The sequence below is a fragment of the Mangifera indica genome, chromosome 5 (genome assembly GCF_011075055.1).
Source record: "Mangifera indica cultivar Alphonso chromosome 5, CATAS_Mindica_2.1, whole genome shotgun sequence".
In the NCBI taxonomy this organism is placed as follows: domain Eukaryota; kingdom Viridiplantae; phylum Streptophyta; class Magnoliopsida; order Sapindales; family Anacardiaceae; genus Mangifera; species Mangifera indica.
In genome coordinates this window covers 20934751-20957902 of record NC_058141.1, presented here as the reverse complement: position 1 = coordinate 20957902, position 23152 = coordinate 20934751, and the positions used below count along the sequence as shown (strand labels likewise).

At 35.2% G+C, this 23152-nt stretch overlaps 8 protein-coding genes across 15 annotated transcripts; 4 read left to right on the top strand and 4 right to left on the bottom strand.

Annotated features, from left to right (window-relative positions):
* LOC123216844 (acyl carrier protein 1, mitochondrial-like) lies at positions 1-1704 on the top strand. Its single transcript, XM_044637453.1, has 2 exons — positions 1-257; positions 1295-1704. The coding sequence occupies exons 1-2, from the start codon at positions 69-71 to the stop codon at positions 1469-1471; spliced, it is 366 nt and encodes a 121-aa protein (XP_044493388.1). The 5' UTR covers positions 1-68; the 3' UTR covers positions 1472-1704.
* Positions 1705-2950: 1246 nt separating this feature from the next.
* LOC123216843 (putative invertase inhibitor) lies at positions 2951-3705 on the bottom strand. The gene has a single exon (XM_044637452.1). It carries the CDS (start codon positions 3670-3672, stop codon positions 3034-3036), a length of 639 nt encoding a protein of 212 aa, XP_044493387.1. The 5' UTR covers positions 3673-3705; the 3' UTR covers positions 2951-3033.
* Positions 3706-4177: 472 nt separating this feature from the next.
* On the bottom strand, positions 4178-6091 carry LOC123216842 (10 kDa chaperonin 2, chloroplastic-like). Its single transcript, XM_044637451.1, has 6 exons — positions 5918-6091; positions 5775-5827; positions 5618-5668; positions 4911-4976; positions 4763-4822; positions 4178-4507 (listed from the first exon to the last, which is right to left on the bottom strand). The coding sequence occupies exons 1-5, from the start codon at positions 6003-6005 to the stop codon at positions 4793-4795; spliced, it is 288 nt and encodes a 95-aa protein (XP_044493386.1). The 5' UTR covers positions 6006-6091; the 3' UTR covers positions 4178-4507; positions 4763-4792.
* A 1013-nt stretch (positions 6092-7104) lies between these two features.
* LOC123216841 lies at positions 7105-8579 on the top strand. Its single transcript, XM_044637450.1, has 2 exons — positions 7105-7276; positions 7870-8579. The coding sequence occupies exons 1-2, from the start codon at positions 7195-7197 to the stop codon at positions 8475-8477; spliced, it is 690 nt and encodes a 229-aa protein (XP_044493385.1). The 5' UTR covers positions 7105-7194; the 3' UTR covers positions 8478-8579.
* A 313-nt stretch (positions 8580-8892) lies between these two features.
* Positions 8893-10539, bottom strand: LOC123216840 (E3 ubiquitin-protein ligase ATL4-like). The gene has a single exon (XM_044637448.1). It carries the CDS (start codon positions 10468-10470, stop codon positions 9283-9285), a length of 1188 nt encoding a protein of 395 aa, XP_044493383.1. The 5' UTR covers positions 10471-10539; the 3' UTR covers positions 8893-9282.
* Positions 10540-11806: 1267 nt separating this feature from the next.
* LOC123216839 (probable dolichyl pyrophosphate Glc1Man9GlcNAc2 alpha-1,3-glucosyltransferase) lies at positions 11807-14924 on the bottom strand. Its single transcript, XM_044637447.1, has 4 exons — positions 14136-14924; positions 13555-13761; positions 12987-13224; positions 11807-12883 (listed from the first exon to the last, which is right to left on the bottom strand). Exons 1-4 carry the CDS (start codon positions 14874-14876, stop codon positions 12486-12488), a joined length of 1584 nt encoding a protein of 527 aa, XP_044493382.1. The 5' UTR covers positions 14877-14924; the 3' UTR covers positions 11807-12485.
* Positions 14925-17212: 2288 nt separating this feature from the next.
* LOC123215951 (FCS-Like Zinc finger 3) lies at positions 17213-18065 on the top strand. The gene is made up of 2 exons (XM_044636270.1): positions 17213-17445; positions 17581-18065. The coding sequence occupies exons 1-2, from the start codon at positions 17330-17332 to the stop codon at positions 17753-17755; spliced, it is 291 nt and encodes a 96-aa protein (XP_044492205.1). The 5' UTR covers positions 17213-17329; the 3' UTR covers positions 17756-18065.
* Positions 18066-19071: 1006 nt separating this feature from the next.
* On the top strand, positions 19072-23013 carry LOC123216909 (pentatricopeptide repeat-containing protein At5g39710-like). 8 transcript variants are annotated; one of them, XR_006502371.1, is made up of 3 exons: positions 19072-22260; positions 22355-22433; positions 22629-23013. XR_006502371.1 is itself a non-coding variant. In XM_044637567.1 (2 exons), the coding sequence occupies exons 1-2, from the start codon at positions 19302-19304 to the stop codon at positions 21905-21907; spliced, it is 1740 nt and encodes a 579-aa protein (XP_044493502.1). In that variant the 5' UTR covers positions 19077-19301; the 3' UTR covers positions 21908-23013. The 8 variants fall into 8 exon arrangements, 2 of the variants coding, with proteins under 2 accessions (XP_044493502.1, XP_044493503.1); XR_006502369.1 differs by having other exon boundaries at positions 22355-22439; XR_006502366.1 differs by lacking the exon at positions 22355-22433.
* The last annotated feature ends 139 nt before the right edge of the window (positions 23014-23152 follow it).

The window sequence follows — 23152 nt, the reverse complement described above, 5'->3', positions numbered from 1 at the left end:
CTTTATTTTAATTAGTAAATTTTAATAAAGTAGCATATTCAGAAAGCCTACGAGGAGCTGCTACAAAAATGGCACTGAGGAGAGCCGTACTCAGCCATGTTCGACTACCCCTTCAAACCCTAACCCTAAACGGCTCCAAACAACTGCTATGGACTCTACGATTTATGTCATCGCACGATGATCACATTAACAAGGAAGAGGTAATCGAGCGAGTGCTCTCTGTGGTCAAGAGCTTCCCCAAAGTGGATCCTGCCCAGGTCGGTCATTCTATTCACCAAAAAATATATACATATATATATATATAATTTGTTTTCAATTCTTTGCTTAAATGCAATTGTTATGAATATATTTTCAATAAAAAGTTGTATTATCTGACTGATTCGAACAGTCTGTGCTGCTAATAGCTTTTGTGAAACCTAGATCTGGGATTCGATTATTAGTAAATCCAATTTAGGATAAATCAGTTAGTTCCTCTCTGGTTATTGATTAAATGTGGGTCTATATAGCCGCTTGATTTATCTTTGTCAAGCAAATGTTTGAGGGATTATGCGTAAGTGCTTTGCATATTTTGTGTTTCCCTGGAAATCGTACCTCTGTATCACAATCATTCCCATACAATAATAATAATCTTTTCTAGGCTTTCCAATCATAATCGATGACCAAGCATTTGCTAAAAGTTAGGATTTCAACTTGTTTGAATATATAACACATGGGTAAGATTGGGATGTTCTTGTTATTTCCAGTCAGATGCCTAGATAGTAGATTCTTTTTCCAAAGCACAGCCCATTAATGGTGCTTTGACCCCATATTTTAATGCCTGGTCTCACCATTGATTCATCCTTTTGTTTTTGCTCATAATTTTGTACTCATAAAATCCTGTCAATGTGCTTAAATTACTTTGCATCTATTCTATTTTCTGAGGCTGAAAAATAAATTATCAGACAAATCGAAGTTTCAAAAAGCACTTAAGTCTTATTTTTTCTTTGTTGCTCCTTGAGTCCATTCTACTTTCCTGGTCAATTGTGCTGATGATACCTCTTTTTTGTTGGCTATTTCTCTTTGCATTCATTTGGTTTAGCTTCACTCCTTGTGACACTCCTGTATCTAACTATCTATTAAGAAACCAAATTTCTATGTCTTTTTGTTCCTTGTCTCTTTAGTATTTTAGAAATTATTTCTCTTGTGAATTCTTTCACTATTATAATTGTGCTCGTTGATTTTTCATGCTTCATAACAATTATAGTTTGACTGATTCTTTTACTGAGATAATATATATATTTTTAATTATCTGCAGGTGACTCCTGAAGTACATTTCCAGAAGGATTTGGGTCTGGATAGCTTGGACAATGTGGAGATTGTAATGGCCCTAGAAGAGGAGTTCAAGCTGGAAATTCCTGACAAGGAAGCTGATAAGATAGATTCATGCCATCTTGCAGTTGAATACATCTCTAACCATCCAATGGCTAGTTGATTTGAGCAGTGAGGCCTCACTCTTTGAATTTCGTTTGAGAAAGAAATTATTATCTGCTATCCTCATTTGGACAGACTTTTTGGGTGCTTGTATGGGTTTGATCCCTGTAATGAAGATGGAAAATAATCGAAAACTGTCTGATAAAAAATACAATTTCCAGAATTAGTATCTCATGACTTTCTGCTGTAAACTTTCGATCTTTCAATTTGCAATGATTCCCTCCTTGGATAACATTTGAGATGCTTGCTTGTTTTTGTGTAATGTTGATTTCTAATTATGGTTTGGGCATTTGGAGTTGCATGAATTGTGTCTTGGAATCAAAACTTGGCCTTATTGCATTGAATTCGTTTGAAAATGTAGTGTTGTAATTGAACTAGGTTGGTGATACTTAAAATTTCACATATATGTAAGCAAACGTATGCTATTCTAAATCCTACTGTTTTGAAATGAAATATAACTGGGGAACCGTGATTGCTCTTTCTAGCCTAATTGAGTGCGTTGTATAATGATTTCAACTGTGAATTTAATCTGTCTTTCTTTAGAAAATTCATTGCTTAGTCGATGGATTTTTTACCTTATCCTTATCTTAGCCTTACTTTTTAATGGAAGTCATTCTCCACCATAGTGTGTATTTGTTTACGTGATTTAAAATTATCCCCTAGCCATTGTTTTTATATTAAATGCGGAAATAAGAGTGGATTCAAGCCAAACCAAAACAAAGACTTGTTTGACCTTGTCTCGAGTTTAGAAAATCTAGCTCAAGTTATTGATGAGTTTGTTGGAGAAAATGTCGGAAACTGTTAAAAAAGAAGAAGAGTCGTTAAAGAATAAGAAAAGTCAATAAACAAAATGAATCTGTCAATTATTCACCCAAGTCGAGCTGAGCTGAGGTTATTTTGGCCTGAGTTCAACTAAATCAAAGCCTAACACCAAACGGATTTCAATCCAGAGCTGGCTTGTATCCAGCCCTACACGGACATAAATAAAAGAAAGCATTTGCCATTCTCATCTGAAAGAATCCTTTTGGCCTAACTTCTGATTGACAAATTTGTAACTTCAACCACAAACCCCTATGTGGTGGGATTGGGATTTATGGAGATGATGCCATGGCTGAAGTTGAAGAGTTTCTTCCTTATCTAGTCGTCAATGTGTAAAAGCTGAGTTCCAACAATTGGATTGGATAAAATATTTACAATTTCTGTTACTTTAGACGAAAAACATTGAAACCTTTTCAACAGAAATGAATATTGCGTTTTTACCAATAGAAGTGATTTTGTCATGCCAAAAATCGAGTTTGCGTGAGGAATTGCTACCTGAAATCATGATTTAGAATGTAATTTAGTTTAGATGTAGACAATTATAAAATTAAATTCCAAGTAAAGTTTAATTAAAAGTCACTCTTTCTTGGTGTTTAACTTCAAAGTTCAAACCAACCACCTGAAATATGATCCTACAACATACAAGAAGCTGGACAATGAATGAAACTTTGAAAGTATCATGATTATAAATAATTACGGAAATGGAACCAAATATATAAATAAACCAAAAGAAAAAGATGAAATCTATGATTGGAGCATATTTATGATAGAAAGGGCTATGGCAGGCAACTGGAAGGTATTGTTATTTCTTTTTGTTAATGGAGAAACCACACCCTCTTGTTCCTTAAACCCATCTTCACACGTGGTGGAAGCATCCATGACAGAACTTATTTCAAAGTTAGCATCTTCATAGTGCTTAGATTTGTAGTCTATGAAGGCCTGTTGGAGGGTCATAATAGCATCTGAGTAAAGTTCATAACAATCGTTCAGGCATGCCTTCATGAATGGATCCAACTTTTTGTTCTTCAAGAGCTCATTGATATATGACTTTGTGCTAGTGACATTGCGTCGAGTTAAGTTGATTGCGATCATACCCAGTTGACGAAGATTTGCACAGTGACTACTTGGAACTGCCTCAAGAGAAGTTACACAGAAGGTGTAGCTGAGGTTAGGGTCATTTTGTGAACATTTTTTGCAAGTTTGGTGGATCAAGTTGTGGGCAGTAATTAGATGATCAGAGACGAAGAAGAAGATGAAGAGAAGCGAAAGTGAGGAGAAGTGAAGCTTCATCATGTTGATGTATTGGTATGATTTGTTCTTGTCTTGAAGAAATATAAAGTGTTTTGGAGGGATGGGTTGTTGGTTGCGGATATATCTTTCCATTTGAACGACATGATAACAAAGTAGATGGAGTTGAACACGCACACTTACTTACATACACAAGCATACAGAAATAGGCTTAAGCAACGGCAATAAGTAAATGGAAATACCGTTTTAATAAAATTGAACTCAAAATTTGCATAAGACATACGATAAGACCTAATATTCTTTGGCTTCAAGTGAAGAATAAGAAAGAAGTATCTAGAATCCATGGGCTCCTGTCCTGTGGATGGAAAAGATAGCAGAGGGTGGGTGAGTGAGACCCCCCTCCTCCTTATAAACTAACCAAAGTTATAATTTAAAATGGTTTTTTAAAGATGAACGATTTTTGTAAAATTTTAACAAATTTTGTGTTTTAATTGACAATTTGTGATTCAATGAAGGCCGTACACACCACTAATCTCTCCTCCTACTCTTCTTATCTTCCAAGTCAAAATGAGCTCAAAATTGACTACCAATTTTCCACTATGCTTCCAATTCCAAATCAACAGAATAGAATACCATGATATGGACCAACAGAATAGAATAGGACATCTGCCGAATATAGCAAAGCCTAAACAGGTACAAATAAATGCAGGTCAAAGGAAAATACAAGAGGTTAAACCTGGGGACAATTCCCAACTATGGCAGCATCAAAATTAAAAAAAAAAAAAAAAAAAAGGGAAAAATGTCCCCCTAAATTAATACAATTGAAGACATTGATACAACAGTAGCTACTAGGGAAGCCAATAGTTGGTAATAATATCCTATAAAACCAGTGGAAAATCAGTCGACCACAGCCAGCAAATCAATCTCCTTAACAAAGCAATGCCTGTCTGTCATCTGTTCCCAAATCAACCTAAGGCAAGGCCACACAAGCATTAGGTCAAGGTAAAGATAAAACTGGCCTAATCATCGCATAACCATGAAATTTTAAGCATCTCAAGAGCACAAGGCCTCAAAGAAAAATAATCTAATTTATAATAAATAGGATGAATAAAGTGGAAAAAGAACCTGCATAAGTAGAAGCACATACATGATCTTTTAGAAGACCTCAAAAGTGGAAATGATGGGGCAGAAAATTATACCAGGCCAATGAAAATAAAACCATTACCTTCTTTCCAGAGAGAAAGTCAATCCCAACTTATCCAATATCAAAGCCAACAGAGAGAATCTGAAGAAAGAGTTGCCAATGCCATTCATTCATATAAACATCTTGAGCATCATAACAAACAAAAGGGTATAGATGCATCTTATCTTACCTCCGCCATGAGACACCGCTCATATCTAACCGCTGCTTTAGTCCGCAAAACACCCCCACCTGATTTCTGTTATGCAAACCAAATACTTCATCCATCACCATCAAAAACCATACTCCTAAGTTGATACACTCTGGCCTCTCACATCAACTTGTATCCCTCTTCACAAGGCCTAGAGATAACATCACATTTCTAACTCTTTCTATCAGGAAGGAAATATCACCAAAAATTAAGCATCATAGTGCCAACCATTGTGAAAATTACCGTATGTGTTTGGATTTCCATTCTATAGAAAAAAAAAAAAAAAAAAAAACTCCTAGAACTTACCATAACTGAAGAGCATTATTAATACATTCCTATCTGAATATAAAAGATATCAATAAAACTATATACACAAACAGTTCCTGCCCATTTGTATATTTATGATGATATATCATTATATAATTGAGTTCAACTTTCATTAGCACACACATTAATAATCCTTGCTGGTGCATATCAAATGCATATGAGGTAAAATAAAAATACAAGACAAACAAATTCAAAGGCAAGATTTAGTTTGCCATTAAAAAGAAAAAATAAGAGCAAGTTACACAACAATACAACAACTTCAAGATTCATAAGAAATAGTCATTGCTCATTATCAAAAGTCTTGTACATTTTTAAAAAATTAGATATTTGATATTTCAAAAAAAAGTAAAAGTGAGGCAAACCTCAGGTAACTGCTCCAAACATATCAAAACTCTATCAGCTTGAGCAACAACCTACAAATCCAAAATCATAGCCATAACAACTAATATCAAAGAACCCACCTTTGAAGTTAAACAATTAAAATGGTTTACAATCTCAAAATTATCAACAATAAGTAACCTTAGTAAGTTCCAATTTCTTAGAAATTGCACTCATGCTATGTGTTGGCGACCCTACATACATAAATTAGATAAATTATTTAAAAAAAAATGAACATAGAAAAAAGAAAAGGAGAGTTGATAAAAAAATAATGAAGGGCTTACCCAACATCCTCTGGTTAGAAGGCGAAGGAATGCCTTTTTTGTTAAAAGATAATAATGGGCTTGATAGTGCAACAAATGTAGACGCCATGAATAAGGAAATAAACAAAGTTTGAAGAAGATTGCAAGACAAAGCTTCACAGAAAGGGTGTCTGGGAACAAATGTTGTATTATATAAAGTATTAATATACAGGTGTCTGGAATGTTATCTTTTATGTAAATGGTAAAGAAAGAGTTATGACAATTTTCACCTTCAGGATTAAGGAGAGATACAAAATATCCTAAAACTTTTAATAATGACAAATGCATCCAAACATATATATATATATATATATTTTTTAAAAATATATGAAATATGTACTAAAAAGTAAAATAGAAGAGTTAATTGTATTCTTTCAGGGTAAAATTTAGATAATTTTTAGTTTTTAATCATATAATTTTTATATATTTAAAATAAAATTGAAAAAATAAAAATAGGAAAATATATAATTAAAAAAAGAGTATTATATTTTTTTTATATAATAAATTAATCAAAGTTTTGGATATATTTATATTACCACCCATAACTTTGGGTGTGTTTGTATTACCTTAAACTTTGAGGAGAAAAAAGTGATAAGTTTGTATGATAATTATACCAAATTAGTACGCACTCAACTCAAATATATATTTAGTTCATATTAGTCAAAAATTCAAATTCAAGTAATAGTTAGTATAGTCCTATCTCAATTTATTCACCCCTACAATACAAGCCTCATCCGAGTAAACATTTTATTATTGACAACTTCTGTGCCTTCCAAGACTGATACTTATTAAGAAAAATAAATAGGAAAATTTTTATTAACATTATGAAATGAAAAGAAAAGAATGTATAAAATAATTTGAGTAAGAATAAGAATTGGTCAAAAAACACTGGGAACAGCTGGAAAGTGGAAAAAGTAAGCAGATTTTGAGCTTATGCTTTGGATGGTATGGTGCTTGAATTGATAATATACTTGAATGAACTGCACACTCACATTCAAACGCCAAGTAAATGGGGAATCCAAAGAAAGAAAAGAAAAGAAAAGAAAATTGGCGTAAATGGCGATGGGTCCCGTTTCGAGTATTCAGCCATTGAATATCTGCACCTATTCGGGACCACCATTTTTCCTAATCTATTTCTCCGTTACACTTTTATCCCTTACTTTCATTTTTCTTTTCCCCTTCCATCACTATAAAAGAAGAAGTGATCTTTTTTTCTCAGTCCTCTAGGGTTTTCTTCTCTTTACAAACCCTGCATTATAATGGTGAAGAAGCTTTGTTTTTGTGAATTCATTCTTCTCTGTCATCTACTGCTGCTGTCACTGGTTTTCTCCAACAAACATGGTAATGTACTTTCTTCTTCAACTTTTACTTTCCTTATTGTGTTTTGTGGTTGCTTGAAAAGTTATTTGTAGCAGCTGTGCATAATTATATTGTAATGTATTGAGATTGTCTGTTGATTAGACGTTATGCTTGTTTACTTTGAATGCTCTCAGTCTCAGTCAATGCCAGATGCCTCTCCATGTAACTTATAAAGCAGATTAATGGGTTCTGTTTTTTCTCAAAACTGAAAAAACAGAGACAGAAATTGTTCTTAGGGGTTAAGGGTTTTTGAAAATCAGTTCCTCACTTTGACGAAGATCACCCACCTCACCATTAATTTGACTTCTGAAGAGCTTTTTTCTGTATTTGGTAATTGAAGGGTTTCATGATTTGTTGTTACATTAATTCCCTCATGACCTTCTGTTTTTTCAAATGTTCTTTCTTTCGTTGTTTGAAGTCAAATACCTTACCCTTTGAAGAAATTTGTTTGTTGCTGTAATTAAATGTTCTAAAGAGATTGTGGCAAGGTTTGGTGTCCCCGAATTGCATATGCTGTTGCTTTTTTATAGTCATAATCCCAATACTCTTGAGCATACACTTTGTTTAATCTGCAGGAAACCCTGCAAGTGAACTTGTCGACATCATTAACAACAATCGAACTTCTCAAAAACTTAAAAAACTAAATGACAGTCCTGGTCTGGGTTGCATGGCTTTGCAATATGTTGAATTATGCAAGGGGAACTGCACTAACGGAAATGCTGTGAACTGTCAACCTCCAGAAGATGACTTCACAGAAGTTTTTGCTCCCAACTGTGGTGTAGAGCTACCAACTTTTGGAACCATAACAGGCCACATTGTGGGTTGTCAATCGAAATATGTTGAGCCATTTCTAGCGTTTTCAAATGTGCTGGTCAAAGACAACAAAACTTTATCTCTTCTGAGAAATAAATCACATAAAGAGGTAGGTGTGGGATTAGTTGGGTATCATAAAAGTTTTTATTGGTGTGCATTATTTAGTGATGGTGGCACAAATACCACGTTTGTTCTGGAAGATCAAGGCCAGGGGATTAAACAAAAGAAAGGGTGCTTCAGTGGAAGTACATATCCATGCAGTGGTGCTGGTGCAGTGAAGAAGAAAACTTTGTTTTTCAACAACTACAGAATGACCATGGTTTTCTTATGTCTTTTTTTTCTACAACATTTTTACCACAACTTAGTGTGAGAAGATAATAACATTGTGAAAAAGGTTCTGTATAATTTTTCAGATTTTCTTCAGTTTCTTGATGATTATGAATCTTAAAGATGATCTTGACCATTCTCAAAACCATGTGGTATGCCTAGAAGTTTGATCAAAATCTTACTTGGGTGTTTGCCATGTGTTTTTCACCTTTCGTTTTTTTACCATTTTCCCACCAAGTCTCAGGTCAGACACAGAGGGTCAGATGGGCTGAGCCTCAGTGAACTTTATATAGCCCATCAATGATCCAAACACAAAAGGTAGTTTACATTTGTCTCAGCTACCATTCATTCACAATCTGAAAGCTAAGCAGTACTATATATAAAATTTTTGTGCATAATTTTATACATAAATAATAATAATTATTACATAATTATATAATTAAAAATTAAAGATAAAATAATATATAATTATATGACGATATATCATTATTTATACGTAAAATTATACACATAATTTTATTGATACCCTATATGTTCTGCTAAAATCATATTTCTAAGTAATTTAGATGGACAGAGAAGCACCCTTTATCATCTCATTCTCATCTCTAAAGATTTAAATCAAAAGTAACAATTCCAAAACTTCGCAATCCATAACCATTCTATCTATACAAGAAGATAAAACTGAAATAAATGGTACCCTTTTGTTTGCTGTATTTGCTTCCAATTTTGCTCTATCCACACCATTCATTCATGTCATGTGTAAATGCAACTGAGTGGATAAACCAAAACTAAAAAACACGGAGAAGGCAAAATTAGCAAATGCACCTTAATAAGACGCGTAGTTACGTTCATACCCCTGAGAACCAACGAAATAGTTCGCTAATTTCTTCGCCAACACGATTCGCCTCCACGTCATAATCTCCAACACCGGCCACATCCGTCCGACGACTGCTTCCGGTGAAGAACCTTCCAGAGCTCCTGAACGAAATGGTTCGTGATGAAAGAGATAAAGATAGCCTATCAACATAGTCCTTGAGCCAGCTTCTTCCCATGGCTACTTCGGAAGCTAGGTTGGCTTCCGAAGCAGGTGTAACGGAGTCTGCTACAATGTCCTCTTTTTCGGAAACACTTCTCCGATATGTTTGGTTCATTGTAATATCGGAATCTCCCTCAACAATGTAATCAAATGAACCGAGAGAGTATGATCTTGGTTGCGGTTCGACTGATTCTGGAACGGCTTGGCGGCGGCTGATTGAGCCGATCTCAAGACGGAAGCTATCATTAGCTCCAACGGCTGCAGAAGAAGTTTGTATTGCTTTCAAAACATCAGATTCAGAAGCGTTAATCGGCGATCGGCATAGAGGACAAGTTTGGTTAGACTGAAGCCACGTGTCAATGCATAGAACATGAAACGCATGGCAACAAAGAGGAAGTAAACGGAGCTGATCCTGTGGTTCAAATTTTGACAAACAGACAGCACAATCTCCGCCAGAAGAGGAACGGCGAGTGACGGAGGCGAAGGTGAAAAGCGGAAGAGACTCAAGTATAGATAATGTAGAAACATTCTCCGGTGAAACGCGGCGACTGGAGACACGGCGTGAGTCAGTATTGGTAGTAGAGACAGTAGTGACGGTGGAGAGATGGCGGAGGCAGCGACGGTTGAGATGACGAAGAAGGAGACAAAGAGAGATAGAAAGAAGAAAAGTAATGGTTAGAATTAAAATGATAATGATAATACTCGGTTTGAATTTATCCAAAGAATGAGAGTGACGACCGTTTCCAATTCCATCGTTGGTGTTAACAATATCAGCCCCAATAACACTGAGATAAGGAGGAGGAGGAGGAGGAGGAGGAGGAGGAGGAGGCGGTGGCGTTGACATGACGACGACTAAGAGAGAGATAGAAATCGTTGCCCCGGTGGTGGGTAAGAGTTTATGAAATAATATGGCAATGACAGAGAGTGGTAGAGGAGAGGAGAGGAGAGGAGAGGGTGGTGTGGAAGTCACGTGACAGGAAAAGAAGGCATTAAAATTCATTCAATTATCGAACTGCCAAAATGAGGAAGTAAATGCGCCCGCCCAGACTTTAAGAGACGACAAAGCAAGCTTGCCAGCCACCCAGGGCAAGGCAAGGCAAGGAAAGGAATGAATGAAGTGAACCATGGTTCATTTGAGATAGCCATGGCATAGGCAATGAAGGTGAAGGTGGGCCAAGCAAAGGCCTTATTTGAAATGAACCGTTAAATTAGTTGTAGTTGACTTGACTTAGTGAGAAATTGCATAATAAAATAGAATAGAGAGGCATAGAGAGCGGCCATCAAATTATTCCAAAATCATAAAATAAAAAAGCATAACTGTGTCACAACCCACCCTTTATAAAAATGGTGACATTGCTTGCTTTCTTCGCACTCTTGGAATGCCTCTCGAAAGCTAAGGATATTTGAAGCTGCCACCTTTTAATATTAATTTAGTTATACGATTATGGTTGAAGAAGTAGCTGATGTGGGTCATGTAATTTATGGCAGAGGAGGTTTTCCACTTTGACAGAAATTTGGTTGGATTGTCTAATGGAATAGGAATTGGAAAAGAAATTGCTCACTGCTCACCTAATCCATTTACAATTCAAAACTAAAATAACAACATGCAATGCAATTAGCTCAATTTAAATGGGTTAGGCCACCTTAACTCTATTGATGCATGATTAGCACTAAAACTATGTGAATATCAATAATAACAATATATTATTATTATTATTATTATTATTATATAATTAGATAATTTTAAATTAAAAATAATATAACAGTTTTTCTATTTAACAAAAAAAAGCCTCATCATCTTCTACTACTCCAACAAAACCAGAAGAAACTAGAGAAATAAATTCTTCAACTAACCTCTTAATAGAAAGCATAAATGATCTCTCCATATTACCAGTAAAAGGGTTAAAGTGATACACAGTAAGTAACAGTTGTTATGAACATATTACTAACTAACAACCTTACTTTTATGACAGAACAGAACCCCTCTCTACTCCTTACTTTGCTTTCTTTCTACTCTTGGCATGTCCCTAAAAACCTTGACATTCATAACTTATGTTCAACATCCACCCTTTTTTATCATACACTGATTATAAGTTTTCTTCTATTTTTACACTGACATAGATAGATATAGGAAATTACTTGAGATCCTTCCTTCTTCCCTACGTTTATTGATATAGGCAAGGTTGGACAGGACAGAACAAAATTGAGCAACACATAATTGACTTGAGAAAGAGAAGATGACAACTTTTGTTTCTTTTGTTTTTATAGATTCATGTAGTTTCCTTTTATGATTATGTTGAATCATCAACAGAAGATGAAGAAGAAAGAGAAAGACATTTGGAAAAAGTTGCAAAGAATAAAATAACAATAGGTGTCCACAAAAGAGGTATGACTGAGGGAAAAGTGATAAATACCCCAACACTCATTCAATTCTTTTCCCAGAAAAGAAAGAAACCCATTTACATCCAGTAAAAGATTACAGAGCAGAGCAACGGCTCAGACATTGAGCACACGACATTACTAAATTGTTTGCCTTGTACTTCATTTGCTTTTCAGTAATAATTCCAACGCATATGTTCACCGAATTAATTCTAGGATTGCTGCAAAATTGAAGTTCCGAACAAGATTAGATGAAATGAAGATGTTCATAATAAAAAAAAGTCGATGCAACAGATAAAGCAGCAAATATCCCCGACATTGTCCATGACTATTCACACCAGATCTGGGATTTCATCAGAAAACAAAGAAAGTAATGGGCAGTGACCACATTGAAGTTGAGATTTTGCCCCTTTCAAATTTAAGCAAAATACCCAAATGCCACAGTTATTATAATAAATCTTACAACTCCATTGTAGCACAACCATGGGGATTTCTAGCAAGGAAGAGACTTCTTTGGGTACTCCTCAAGGAAATTTTCGGTCACACATCTTTTGATTACCAAAATCGTTTGTATGAATACAAGAAAATGTGTTGAGATGCTGTATTCATATACAAACATCACCTAGGGAATAGAAATCAGGTGGGTTTAATTATCCATTTCAGCTGCCAAATCCAAGAATAGATTACCCCTAGTGAACAATATATTGAGATCAACATTAGGGGTACAAATGGAAGCTTCTCACCAAGAAGATATGGGTGTAAAAACTGACCCCATATCTCTACAACCAAAAAACCAAACAGATAAATCTTCCCAATCCACCCAAAAACAAATCCACGTTTCTCAGAAGCAGCAGCCTTCAATTTTGATTGAGCAACCTTTTTCTTGGCAGGTGCAGTTGCTTTACCTACTGCATCTTCAGCATATTGTGCAGAAAAACCAACCCACATCAAAGCACAGTGCAACAGCAACAGCAGAACTTTTATTGGATATTCTTGGGCTTCATATAGCAGCGGGAATAGTGAGTAACAAGATACTGCATACCATACAAAATATAAAATCCCCCATCAGCATATAAATCGTAGCTGCATATGAGAAATATAAGAGCTAATAATTCATAACATAAGCAAATTGCAAACCTATAGACAACACAAAGTAATGCCTTGCATCCTCCAAACTTTGAACTGCAACAATAGCAAGGGGAATCACGAAATGAAGTGATGCTTTCTCATGCACATGCCACCCAAATAAAAAACCGCAGGTGTAGGCATAAGCTATCCATCTAGCAATCATCCCCGGTCTGGGATTTCTCCAAGCCTTGATCAGACAAGGGGCTAAGGCAAGCAAAACCAAGATGAAGGTTGTTGCTGGGGTGATCTGCAATTTCATTATATAGCATATACAAAAATAAGTCTCACCAGCACTTGGAATATAAACGTGCAGATATAGCATAAGCTTATTTTCTTATGGTCAAAAAACAGAATCACATTACTTTCTAGTAATTCAAGAAATGACTATACATGCTTCCTCCCGATGCTACATCAGATTTCTGAGTCCAATACAAGAAAGCAAACACTGGAAAGGAGGCTAACTCATGAATTACCAAATAAGGATTTTGCCAAAGGTGAACAGTCGCCATTCATCAAGTTATTAGGTGATTATTATAATTTCTAGTGCATATTTGTCAAGTCGATTGTTTATTATTACCTGAGGGAGTACAGCAAAAGGTGAAGAATCTCCTACTAGTCCACCAGTGAAAGAAGCTGACGGTGTCTGGATATCAAAACCTAGTTTTCTGAGAAAGGAAGCAAGCCCTTTGTCTAATAGAATATAGAAAACCCAAAAATTTGGAGCCCAAAAGGCATGGCAAAGTCCCCTGCCAAAGGGGAACATGCGGTGTAGGACTTGTTGTATCTGCAAAACACGAATAGGGTGACTCCAGTGAAATTCATTTGAATTTATTTAAATGTTATTTGAATTTAAAAAAAAAAAAAAACCTAGAGCATCAGCTTAAAAGCTTGTTCAAACTGCAAATTTTTTTGTTTAAAAAGCCTTAAAAAAACTCAGTGAAATGCCATTTATTTAAAATGATTCGATCGCTTAAACAACAACATTTACTTTAAACGACCACAGTCAAAGATAATCAAACGATTCCATCGCCTAAACATATAATCCTTTATGCCAAATGGACTCAAGCTAGAAATATTGAAATCAAAGCACATTCAAGTGAAAATTGCTACTATCAGACCTACACAACGAAATTGAGCCTCAAGGAAAGTTTGACATACCTGCCCATGGTACACAAATGGTCCATAAGCCAGGGCGAAAACCGCCACAACGACCGCACCCATTACATTAAGACGGCTAAATCCCCTAACGAAGCCCTTCCAGCAGTAATGTCTCAATAAATAAACAAAATAAACCGGAGCGGCTACTGCAAACAAGTGCTTGAAACATAACAATACCGCAAAAACAAATCCACCCATCAAATCCCTCCCTTCTTGTAAAAACGAAATCGAGAGCAACAACCAACCCAACAGAAAACCATTGTACTGAAAATGCAGGTGATCCACAATCACCAGCCCAGGAGACCAAATGATTAATACCCACATCAAATCTCGCTTTTTAACATCCAATTTTTTGCTCAATCTATAAACCCCAAACAATAGCCACAAATCTGATAAAATAACACTAATTCTGTGAAAATAGATAACCGAATTGGCATTATAGTTTAGGCCATTGTGAATATCCACAATCTTGGGATCAATGAGGTGGGCGAAAATAGAGAGGAATCGTTCAAAGTAGGCGAAAAATGGAGGGTAATCGAGAGTCCAAGGGCTGGTCTCGTCCAAGTACCAATCAGAGAGAGGGAGAGAGTGAGTGAGAGCCAGCCAGTGGCGGTGAACTTCAAAATCAGTGCTATGATATGATGGGATGAGCAGAAGCTTTACGCATGCGGCGATGAAGAAGAACCACAATATTTGTGTCATCATCAGGTTGCCTCTTCTTCCTGCACTTCGGTCTTCCATGGAATTGTTTCAACAACCTCCCGCACACACTACAGGGTTAAAACCTTAGCGGGTCACGAGCAAATTTTAAAGACACACTACTACTGTTCTAAATACCACCCAAAGCCCATTAGCCTATATTGGATCAAACAAGTGGTGTAATAAATCCATTAGATAGGCCCATGGAGGAAAGCCCAACTTTCCACCACAAGGGTCCAGCCACTTTCTATTACTTTGTTTTAATTTAAAAAAAAAAACAAACAAAAATTTCAAATTTTTATATTGAAGGGATTAAACTTTTTTATATTCTCCAAAAATTATCACAATCACTATTTTCAACTTAAAACAAAAAATTATATAATTAATTTTTAATAAAATTAGAAATTAAATGATTTTTAATAGTAAAATAAGAAAATTCTATCTTTCCATTTGGAAACAAATAAATTTTAATCCCCTCCCCTCCATAGAAAGTGCCTCCAAACGTTGTTATTTTCAAGTTGAATATATTCAAAGCTAAAGTTAAATAATATGATGATTAGACTCACTTAGTTGTATTGGAACACATGTTAAATCCCAAAAATAAAATGATTAAGCAAAGACAAGTGACTCCCCACATGTCATCTCTCACGTAAGCTTGGCCCATCAGGCCTCACCTTCACTCCCATCACAGTATCAATCAACTTTGCATAATTAGAAAAAAAAAAAAAAGACATCGGATCGATCCTTCAACGTGGGAGAGAGAGATCCACTGGATCTGGATCCTTTTAATGATCAAGATAAAATAATACCAAAGGGAACTACTTTTCTTCTTCTTAATCAGTTGCCACGTAGCACGTCCAAATAATTGCACGGTGCTTCGCTGGTATCCAAACAATACACACGTTTAAAGGGCAGAATCTGCCCTATGTAAACGGGCAGTTGGGTGGGGCGAGGGGAACAATGACCTAGGAAAATGAGCCAACTGCTGGGTCCCATTAATCAGTGGTATGTCTTTGTTTGTTCAAGCTTGATGGGTCCCAGTCTACTCAGCTCCAAGTTCGGTTTATTGTTATTTAGAGACGTGTGGGGCCATCCCACGTATCAAACTCCTAGTTGGAGAAAGTCACGACAAAAGTGGTCCTTGTATTGTATCTACAGTGTAGAGAGATCTTTACCGATTTGCGTTTCTAGTGCATCTTCCCAAACTTGACAAACTTCTGTTCCACCCCATTATTTTTTAATAATACTTTTATGAACCTACAAGTTCTGAATAATAACATACTTTATAATCTAATAATAATATACATTTAATTTCAATGTGGAAGATGATTGAATTGATGCAAACTGTATTTTCCGTAATAGAAATATCTCAACTGGGCAAATGGTATTATGTTACATATATTATGGTGGGTTGAAATTCAAATGATTTAATTGATGCTAAGCGTGGTGTGATTTTCAATAAAATGAATTTAAATTGAATTTGATTTAGTTTTAAATAGTCCAGTTTTAAGTTGGTATCAAACCAATTTAAACTTGGTTTGTCTTGACGGAGTGTTAAGTTTAAGTTTAACTTAAATTTTTATAGAGTTATTAGCTTAAAGAATTGAACACTTTCAAATTTGAATTTACATTTAACAGTATAAAATCCTTAAACTTGAGTTTACATTTACCTCAGTTAAATTTGTTTGAACCAAATTAGTATTTATACTCAAATTAACTCAATTCAAATCTACTCCCAAATAAAAGAGTATGGATAAATAAAATAAATATAACTAATATATGAATAACATAAATATGGATTTAAACAAATTTAAACACAAATTATATTGAGCTCAATCTAAATTTAGAACAATTAACTTGAGTTTGATATGATAAATAGTGATGCTAGAAAAGATGAATAACAATGTTAAAGGAAGAAAATAATTAATAGAAATCAAAATAAATCACTAACTAAGAACAATGATAATTATCAATGAGATAATCTCGAATGCCACCGCCAGTTATGATCCAAATTTGAGTCTGGCAAATTAAAATTACTTCAATTCGAATTTAATCCAAGTTACACAACTCCAACCCAAATGGAATTTACACCTAAAACAAATAAAAGAAAATAATTGATGTATCATTCATGCACTGCGCCAATAGATTCCTCCCCGCACATTTCTGTAAATCGCCGTTGGTTTTAAAGAAACTTTTTTTGTAAGTAGGTTTTAAAGAAACTTCCCTGTCATATGGCTGTTACTTTATCTTTTATCCAATAGACACATGACACTTGGCAAAAAACTATTGCAGAGCTTTGATTTGCTTAGAGTATACTCTTAGAGTACTGACTAATGTAGGAGATTGTATCAAGTTTCCTTTGCCATGTCACCATAAATAGAGCCACCAAACACTTTTGTTTCTCCCCCTCTCTCGTTCTTCAATCTTCCATACAGATTCGTGATCTCCTGGCGCATTTTAGCAATATTTCCGATTCAAATTCAAATCGATCAACCATGTCTTACTATTACGGCGGCTGCTCAGATCACCATCATCAGGAACCCTACTTTCTTGATGCATGTTTTCTGTGCCGGAAACCACTTGGTTATAACTCCGATATCTTCATGTACAGGTCAGCTTTGATTTTGATGTGAATTTTCAGAAAAAAAAAAAAAATTTATATGAATCTGGATCCAGTAACAGTGTCGATTGATTTAAATTCAATTTAATTATGATTTACTGAGCGTATGTTGATGGAATTATGCAGAGGAAACACACCTTTTTGTAGCAAAGAGTGCAGACAAGAACAGATAGAGATAGATGAGGCGAAGGAGAAGAGTTGGAAAAGATCGTCTTCATCATCTATCAGAAACAAAGAATCAAAGAATTCTTCCACTAAAACCAACAAAACTGTACGCACTGGAACAGTTGCTGTGGCTTAAGGATATATAAGACTTTAACCAATCAACCAACCACGGTTCGCCAGGATAATTTTTGTTTTTAAATTTCCCACGTAATAGTAAAACCATTATGATCCAGACTTCGATCTGAAAGTGAATGGTGGATTGAGTTTAAGTGGATGAGAGACGAAGCAAAACCAACCCCATCATTTTGTTTCGTTTTTTTTCTTCTGGATTAAATGTTCGATAAGAGGAAGCAACCGGAGCGTTCTTGTAAGGGATGATGATCTGTGTAATTTTTGTAATGAAATCGTGATTTTCAACTTAGCAATCACAAGAATCTCAGTCTAAATTCTTTGTTTGATTGATCAAGTCATAGATGAAGTTTTCAAGTGCCATATTCGTGACGTTTTCTATGACCATGATCTGGGAATATTAATTAAGGTTAAACATGCCAATTTTGGAACAGAATAAATCCCTACTAAAATGGGCAGTGCACATAATTTTCTGTTAAGAATATTAAAGGCCAAAAAACTTGTTCATACCCCAGGTCTGACGAAATCTTTCCCGTCAGTTTCAAAAAACTTAAAATTCATCCATGAGATAAATTATATTAAATTTTTTTATTATAATTAAGATAAAATTATTATTTTAATAATTATATTAAAAAAATACAATTTATTATATTTATTTTAGATTTTAAAAACTAATACATTTTTTAAAAGTTTTTAGTTTTAAAAAATCATATTTTTTTTTTTCAAAATCTATGATTTTTTTCTTCATCTCTTCCATCATCATATTTGGTGTTAACGACCTCCCATTTTCATTATAAACTGTTGTCATTGTTGTTTCTGTCTCTTCACTCCTGTGGTCACGATCTAGACAATGAAGACAATGTCTTGGTTTGGATACATCATTGTTATTTGGATTAAGCTAATTCATTCGTCTGAGGAAAAGAGATTTATTGTTCGTCTAAGGGAAAAAGATTTGGACAAAGAGAAAGTATTGGAGGGAGAGAGAGCGGTCTGTCATTCATCAGAGAAATTTGAAACCTTAGATAGAGAAAAAATATTATTTTTTAATACTTAATTTTAGGAAAAATTATTAGTTTTTCAAATTAAGAGAGAGAAATAATATAAATTTTTATTTTTTAAATATTATTATTAAATAATAATTTTATTCTTAATTTTAATTAAAAATTTTAACAAAAATTAATTTAAGAGGAAGATTATGAGTTTTTAATAGTTAAAGAATGTGAGTTTGCAAGCGCAATATACCTTGGGTGCCTAAACATAAAATATGAACTTATACGTCAAACAAGCAGCCCAAAACTATCACATTGGTGAGTCACTTCCGGATATGGTTACATCTCACCAAGGAGGCTCTTCTTATGCCTTCAAGCCCACATTGCACTAATTTGGGTACAACAGACTCGATTTGGGCTTAAAACACTAAATAAAAACACCAAGTGACGGACATTTGCTACGCTTAACGCAAACACTGCTCTGCCGTACTGAATAAAACCTTTCTAAAACCCCTTCGCCGGAAAAATATTCGCTGACCCTTCTCCGAAAACTTCGGATGTCAAATGTACGCGGGGTGCGCAATACTTTCAAGGTAAACTTTTCATCTCCTTTTCTCTCTTCTTCAAAACTGCAAACCCTAAAAAATTCTTCTTCTTATGCTTCTTCCGCTTCTTCAAATCGTGACAGCTTTGATTATATAGATCAGTTTATACCTTCCTGTAAGCCCAACTCAAATTCTTTTAAATTTACAAATTCCAATGAGCAGCGGAAAATCATTGTGGGGTTATCAAAAATCATTAAAAGTCAGAAAGGATACGTTTTGAGAGGATTCTCACATAATTTTTGCCCCTTTTTTTTAGTTAAGATAATGAAACTATTAGAAAGTCGAGAGACGGCTTTTGCATTCTTCAAAGTTGCATTTTGCGATGATTCCGAGTCTGTAATTCGCTCTTCTTGTGTCGCCGCGCATATTTTAGCGGTAGATAGTCTTCGCTTTCTTGCACAAGATATAGTTACTTGGGTGATAAGTAGAATTGGGGTGCGTAGGAGTAAAGAATTTGTAGAGATCATGTGGAGCGGTCACCATCAATACGAATCAGATTTCTCTGTACTTGATACGCTAATGCGTGGCTTTTTGCATGTGGAAATGCCTATGGAGGCAATGGAGATTTTGTGTCGAATGAGGGAAGAAGGAGTCAGGCCAAGCTTGTCTGCAATTAATATTCTTTTCAATTTGTTGCTTAGAGTTGGTGATTATGGTAGTGTGTGGAAGTTGTTTAGGGATATACTTGGTAAAGGGCCTAGGCCTTGTAATTATACTTTCACTGCATTGATACTTGGCTTTTGTAGAAAAGGATATGTTAGCATTGGTGAGAGTTTGTTTCATGTGATGCAAAAATATATGTGTGTACCTGACATATATATCTATGACATTCTGATAAATGCTTATTGCATTAGGGGGCGCTCTTCAGATGGTCTATATTGGATGCATTTAATGATTGAAAGGGGCTGTAAACCAAGCATTGTTACATTCAGTACACTTATTGATGCTTTTTGCAAAGAGGGAAACATGGTGCAAGCGAGGAAGATTTTTGATGGGATTCAAGATGCTTGTCTTTCTCCGAATGTGGTAATATATAATAGCCTGATTAATGGTTATGTTAAAGCGAGGGACATTGGTCAGGCTAACATGCTTTATCAAGAAATGAAGATTAGAGGTATAGCTCCTGATGGTGTAACTTTTAATGTATTGGTTTTAGGGCATTATAAATATGGTAGGGAAGAGGATGGGGACAGGTTATTAAGGGATATGACAGAATCAGGGTTGCTTCCAGATTGCTCATTGTATGATATTACAGTAGCAGGACTATGTTGGTCTGGTCATCTGGATGAGGCTTTGCAATTTTTTGAGAATATGTTTGAGAAAGGAATACCTCCAAGTGTTGTTGCTCTCAACTCTATTATTGCGGCTTATAGCAGGGAGGGTTTAGAAGAAAAAGTTTATGAAGTATATAAAATGATGGATAAGTTTGGTCTGATTCCTTCTTCATCCACATGCAGTTCTCTGCTCCTTGGTTTGTGCAAGAAGAGGAGACTGCAAGAAGCTGGGGAGCTTTTATATATGATGATAGAGAAAGGTTTGCCAGTAAATAGAGTGGCTTTTACCATGCTTTTGGATGGGTACTTTAGGATGGGGGATCTGGTGGGAGCTCAAAATCTGTGGAATGAGTTGGTTAGGAGGAGAATGTTTCCTGATGCCGTTGCCTTCTCAGCCTACATTAATGGACTTTCTAAGGCAGGCCTGGTGCAGGATGCATATAATGTGTTTTTAGAAATGTTAAGGATAGGATTTGTTCCAAATAACTTTATATACAACTCCTTAATTTCTGGGTTCTGTGGCCATGGGAAATTGCTTGAAGCATTAAAATTGGAGAAAGAGATGAGGCAAAAAGGTCTGCTTCCAGATATTTTTACAGTGAATATAATCATTAATGGCTTTTGCAAACAAGGCAGATTGAAATCTGCAATTGATGTATTTATAGGCATGTATCGGACTGGTTTAATCCCTGATATAATTACATACAACACTTTGATTGCTGGGTACTGTAAAGCGTTAGACATGGTTAATGCAGATGGATTTGTGAGTAAAATGTATGCCAGTGGTTGGGATCCAGATATTACGACCTATAACCTACAGATCCATGGTTTCAGCAATATTGGAAAGATGAATCAAGCTGTTATTATTCTGGATGAGCTTATTAGAGCTGGTATTGTTCCGGATACAGTAACATATAACATTATGATGAATGGTGTTTGTCGTGACATAATGGATCGTGCTATGATAGTGGCCGCAAAATTGCTTAAGATGGCCTTTGTTCCAAATGTCATTACTGTTAATACATTGCTGTCTCACTTTTGCAAGCAGGGGATGCCAGAGAAGACTTTATTGTGGAGTCAGAAGCTGAGTGAGATTTCCTTCAATTTTGATGAGACTTCCTATTTTTTAATGGACAGAGCCTACTGTAACATCCAAGGAAATGCTGGATTTATTAGTGAAACATCTGGAAAGAGCCTCTTTTTGGATTTCCTCATGTACATTACGTATGATTATTTCTGTAGAAATAGACCTTGCAGGAAAACCATTCAATCTCCTCTTAAACTAATTTAATATGGTTCTTGTGGATCCTGAGATTTGATTTATAGTACATCTTTTGCAACTTGCATTCTTTTGTCTCCCTGGATCACTTGTCTGATCATGAATTGGCATATGGCAGTCTCAGGATCACCATGACTTTTCTGTGCACATACTCTTCTGCACAACATTGGTACAAACAGCAGCTCTGGTGAGAAGAGATGAAAATTTTTATTTGAGATCATTTTACTAGAGATTGGTGATTGTATTGAAAGGACAAGTTTGTAATTGAGAGTACTGCAAAGAGCAAAGAAATCAAAAGATGAGTGGGTAGAGATATCAGGGTAGCCCTAATCCATTGGGAGAAGTCTTGCTTGATGGCTCTTCTGGTATGTTTTGTATGTCATGCCTAAATGTTTTTTTTTTATTTTATCAAATCTATTTCAAGTGTTATATTTGTAAGATGTAAAATGCTGATTGCAGTTGATTTCTAACGGGTGAGTTAAATCATTTTTTATCATGGGAGTCCTATTATATACCATGACAAAAGTAGAAGTAACAGGTTAGCGTAAGTAACTGCTCCTCCCTCTTTTAATTTTAAATTCTCCTCTGTATATATGTAAAACTCTGTATTGTAGATTGTGAATTTGTGATCTTAATTTGAAGAAACAAAAGAGTCTATAGAATAGCACCAGATCTGATGAGAAGGGATTGAAGCGGTAAAAATGGGTGACTAATTGCTGTTTGCTGGGTGCAGCTGGTGTTTGCAAGTGAAGAAGGTATATCTGCCCAGACTCAGTAATGGCAAACAATTATTGGTGTTTGCAGTGACAATTCGTGTTGTGGCTACTCTGTGCATCTGTGCATATAGGCAGCTTTCCAAAGCAATCATAATCATGGGTATTTCAAAATATCAGCATTTGCCCATTGCAGCCAGAAGCAGACTTTCAGAAGCAAATTGATGATATACTTTCAGGAACTTCTTCACTTTTTTCCCTTCTCTAATATTTTTGTACACATTATGTGACATTGAAAAAGACATAGATGCAAATGAAATTCTCTTTTTTTACCCAAATTCTCATCTGTGAGAAAAATCAGAGTTTCAGAAGCAAATTAATGATATACTTTCAGGAACTTCTTCACTTTTTTCCCTTCTCTAATATTTTTGTACACATTATGTGACATTGAAAAAGATTAAGATGGAAATGAAATTCTATTTTTTTACCCAAATTCTCATCTGTGAGAAAAATCATCTCAATTAGGTAAGAATTATTTAAATAT

Excerpts from the sequence above, each read along its gene's own strand:
- LOC123216842 (XM_044637451.1), bottom strand. The coding sequence starts at position 6,005 with ATGGCGTCTACATTTGTTGCACTATCAAGCCCATTATTATCTTTTAAC. Across the intron at positions 5,669-5,774 it reads AGAAATTGGAACTTACTAAG|GTTGTTGCTCAAGCTGATAG; the intron begins GTTACTTATTGT and ends TTGGATTTGTAG. Across the intron at positions 4,977-5,617 it reads GTTTGGAGCAGTTACCTGAG|AAATCAGGTGGGGGTGTTTT; the intron begins GTTTGCCTCACT and ends TTTGCATAACAG.
- LOC123215951 (XM_044636270.1), top strand. The coding sequence starts at position 17,330 with ATGTCTTACTATTACGGCGGCTGCTCAGATCACCATCATCAGGAACCC. Across the intron at positions 17,446-17,580 it reads TCCGATATCTTCATGTACAG|AGGAAACACACCTTTTTGTA; the intron begins GTCAGCTTTGAT and ends GGAATTATGCAG.
- LOC123216840 (XM_044637448.1), bottom strand. The coding sequence starts at position 10,470 with ATGAATTTTAATGCCTTCTTTTCCTGTCACGTGACTTCCACACCACCC.
- LOC123216909 (XM_044637567.1), top strand. The coding sequence starts at position 19,302 with ATGTACGCGGGGTGCGCAATACTTTCAAG. Across the intron at positions 19,331-20,196 it reads GGGTGCGCAATACTTTCAAG|GGGGCGCTCTTCAGATGGTC; the intron begins GTAAACTTTTCA and ends TTATTGCATTAG.
- LOC123216839 (XM_044637447.1), bottom strand. The coding sequence starts at position 14,876 with ATGGAAGACCGAAGTGCAGGAAGAAGAGGCAACCTGATGATGACACAA. Across the intron at positions 13,762-14,135 it reads CATTTGTGTACCATGGGCAG|ATACAACAAGTCCTACACCG; the intron begins GTATGTCAAACT and ends CGTGTTTTGCAG. Across the intron at positions 13,225-13,554 it reads CTTTTGCTGTACTCCCTCAG|ATCACCCCAGCAACAACCTT; the intron begins GTAATAATAAAC and ends ATGAAATTGCAG.
- LOC123216843 (XM_044637452.1), bottom strand. The coding sequence starts at position 3,672 with ATGGAAAGATATATCCGCAACCAACAACCCATCCCTCCAAAACACTTT.
- LOC123216844 (XM_044637453.1), top strand. The coding sequence starts at position 69 with ATGGCACTGAGGAGAGCCGTACTCAGCCATGTTCGACTACCCCTTCAA. Across the intron at positions 258-1,294 it reads CCAAAGTGGATCCTGCCCAG|GTGACTCCTGAAGTACATTT; the intron begins GTCGGTCATTCT and ends AATTATCTGCAG.
- LOC123216841 (XM_044637450.1), top strand. The coding sequence starts at position 7,195 with ATGGTGAAGAAGCTTTGTTTTTGTGAATTCATTCTTCTCTGTCATCTA. Across the intron at positions 7,277-7,869 it reads GGTTTTCTCCAACAAACATG|GAAACCCTGCAAGTGAACTT; the intron begins GTAATGTACTTT and ends TTTAATCTGCAG.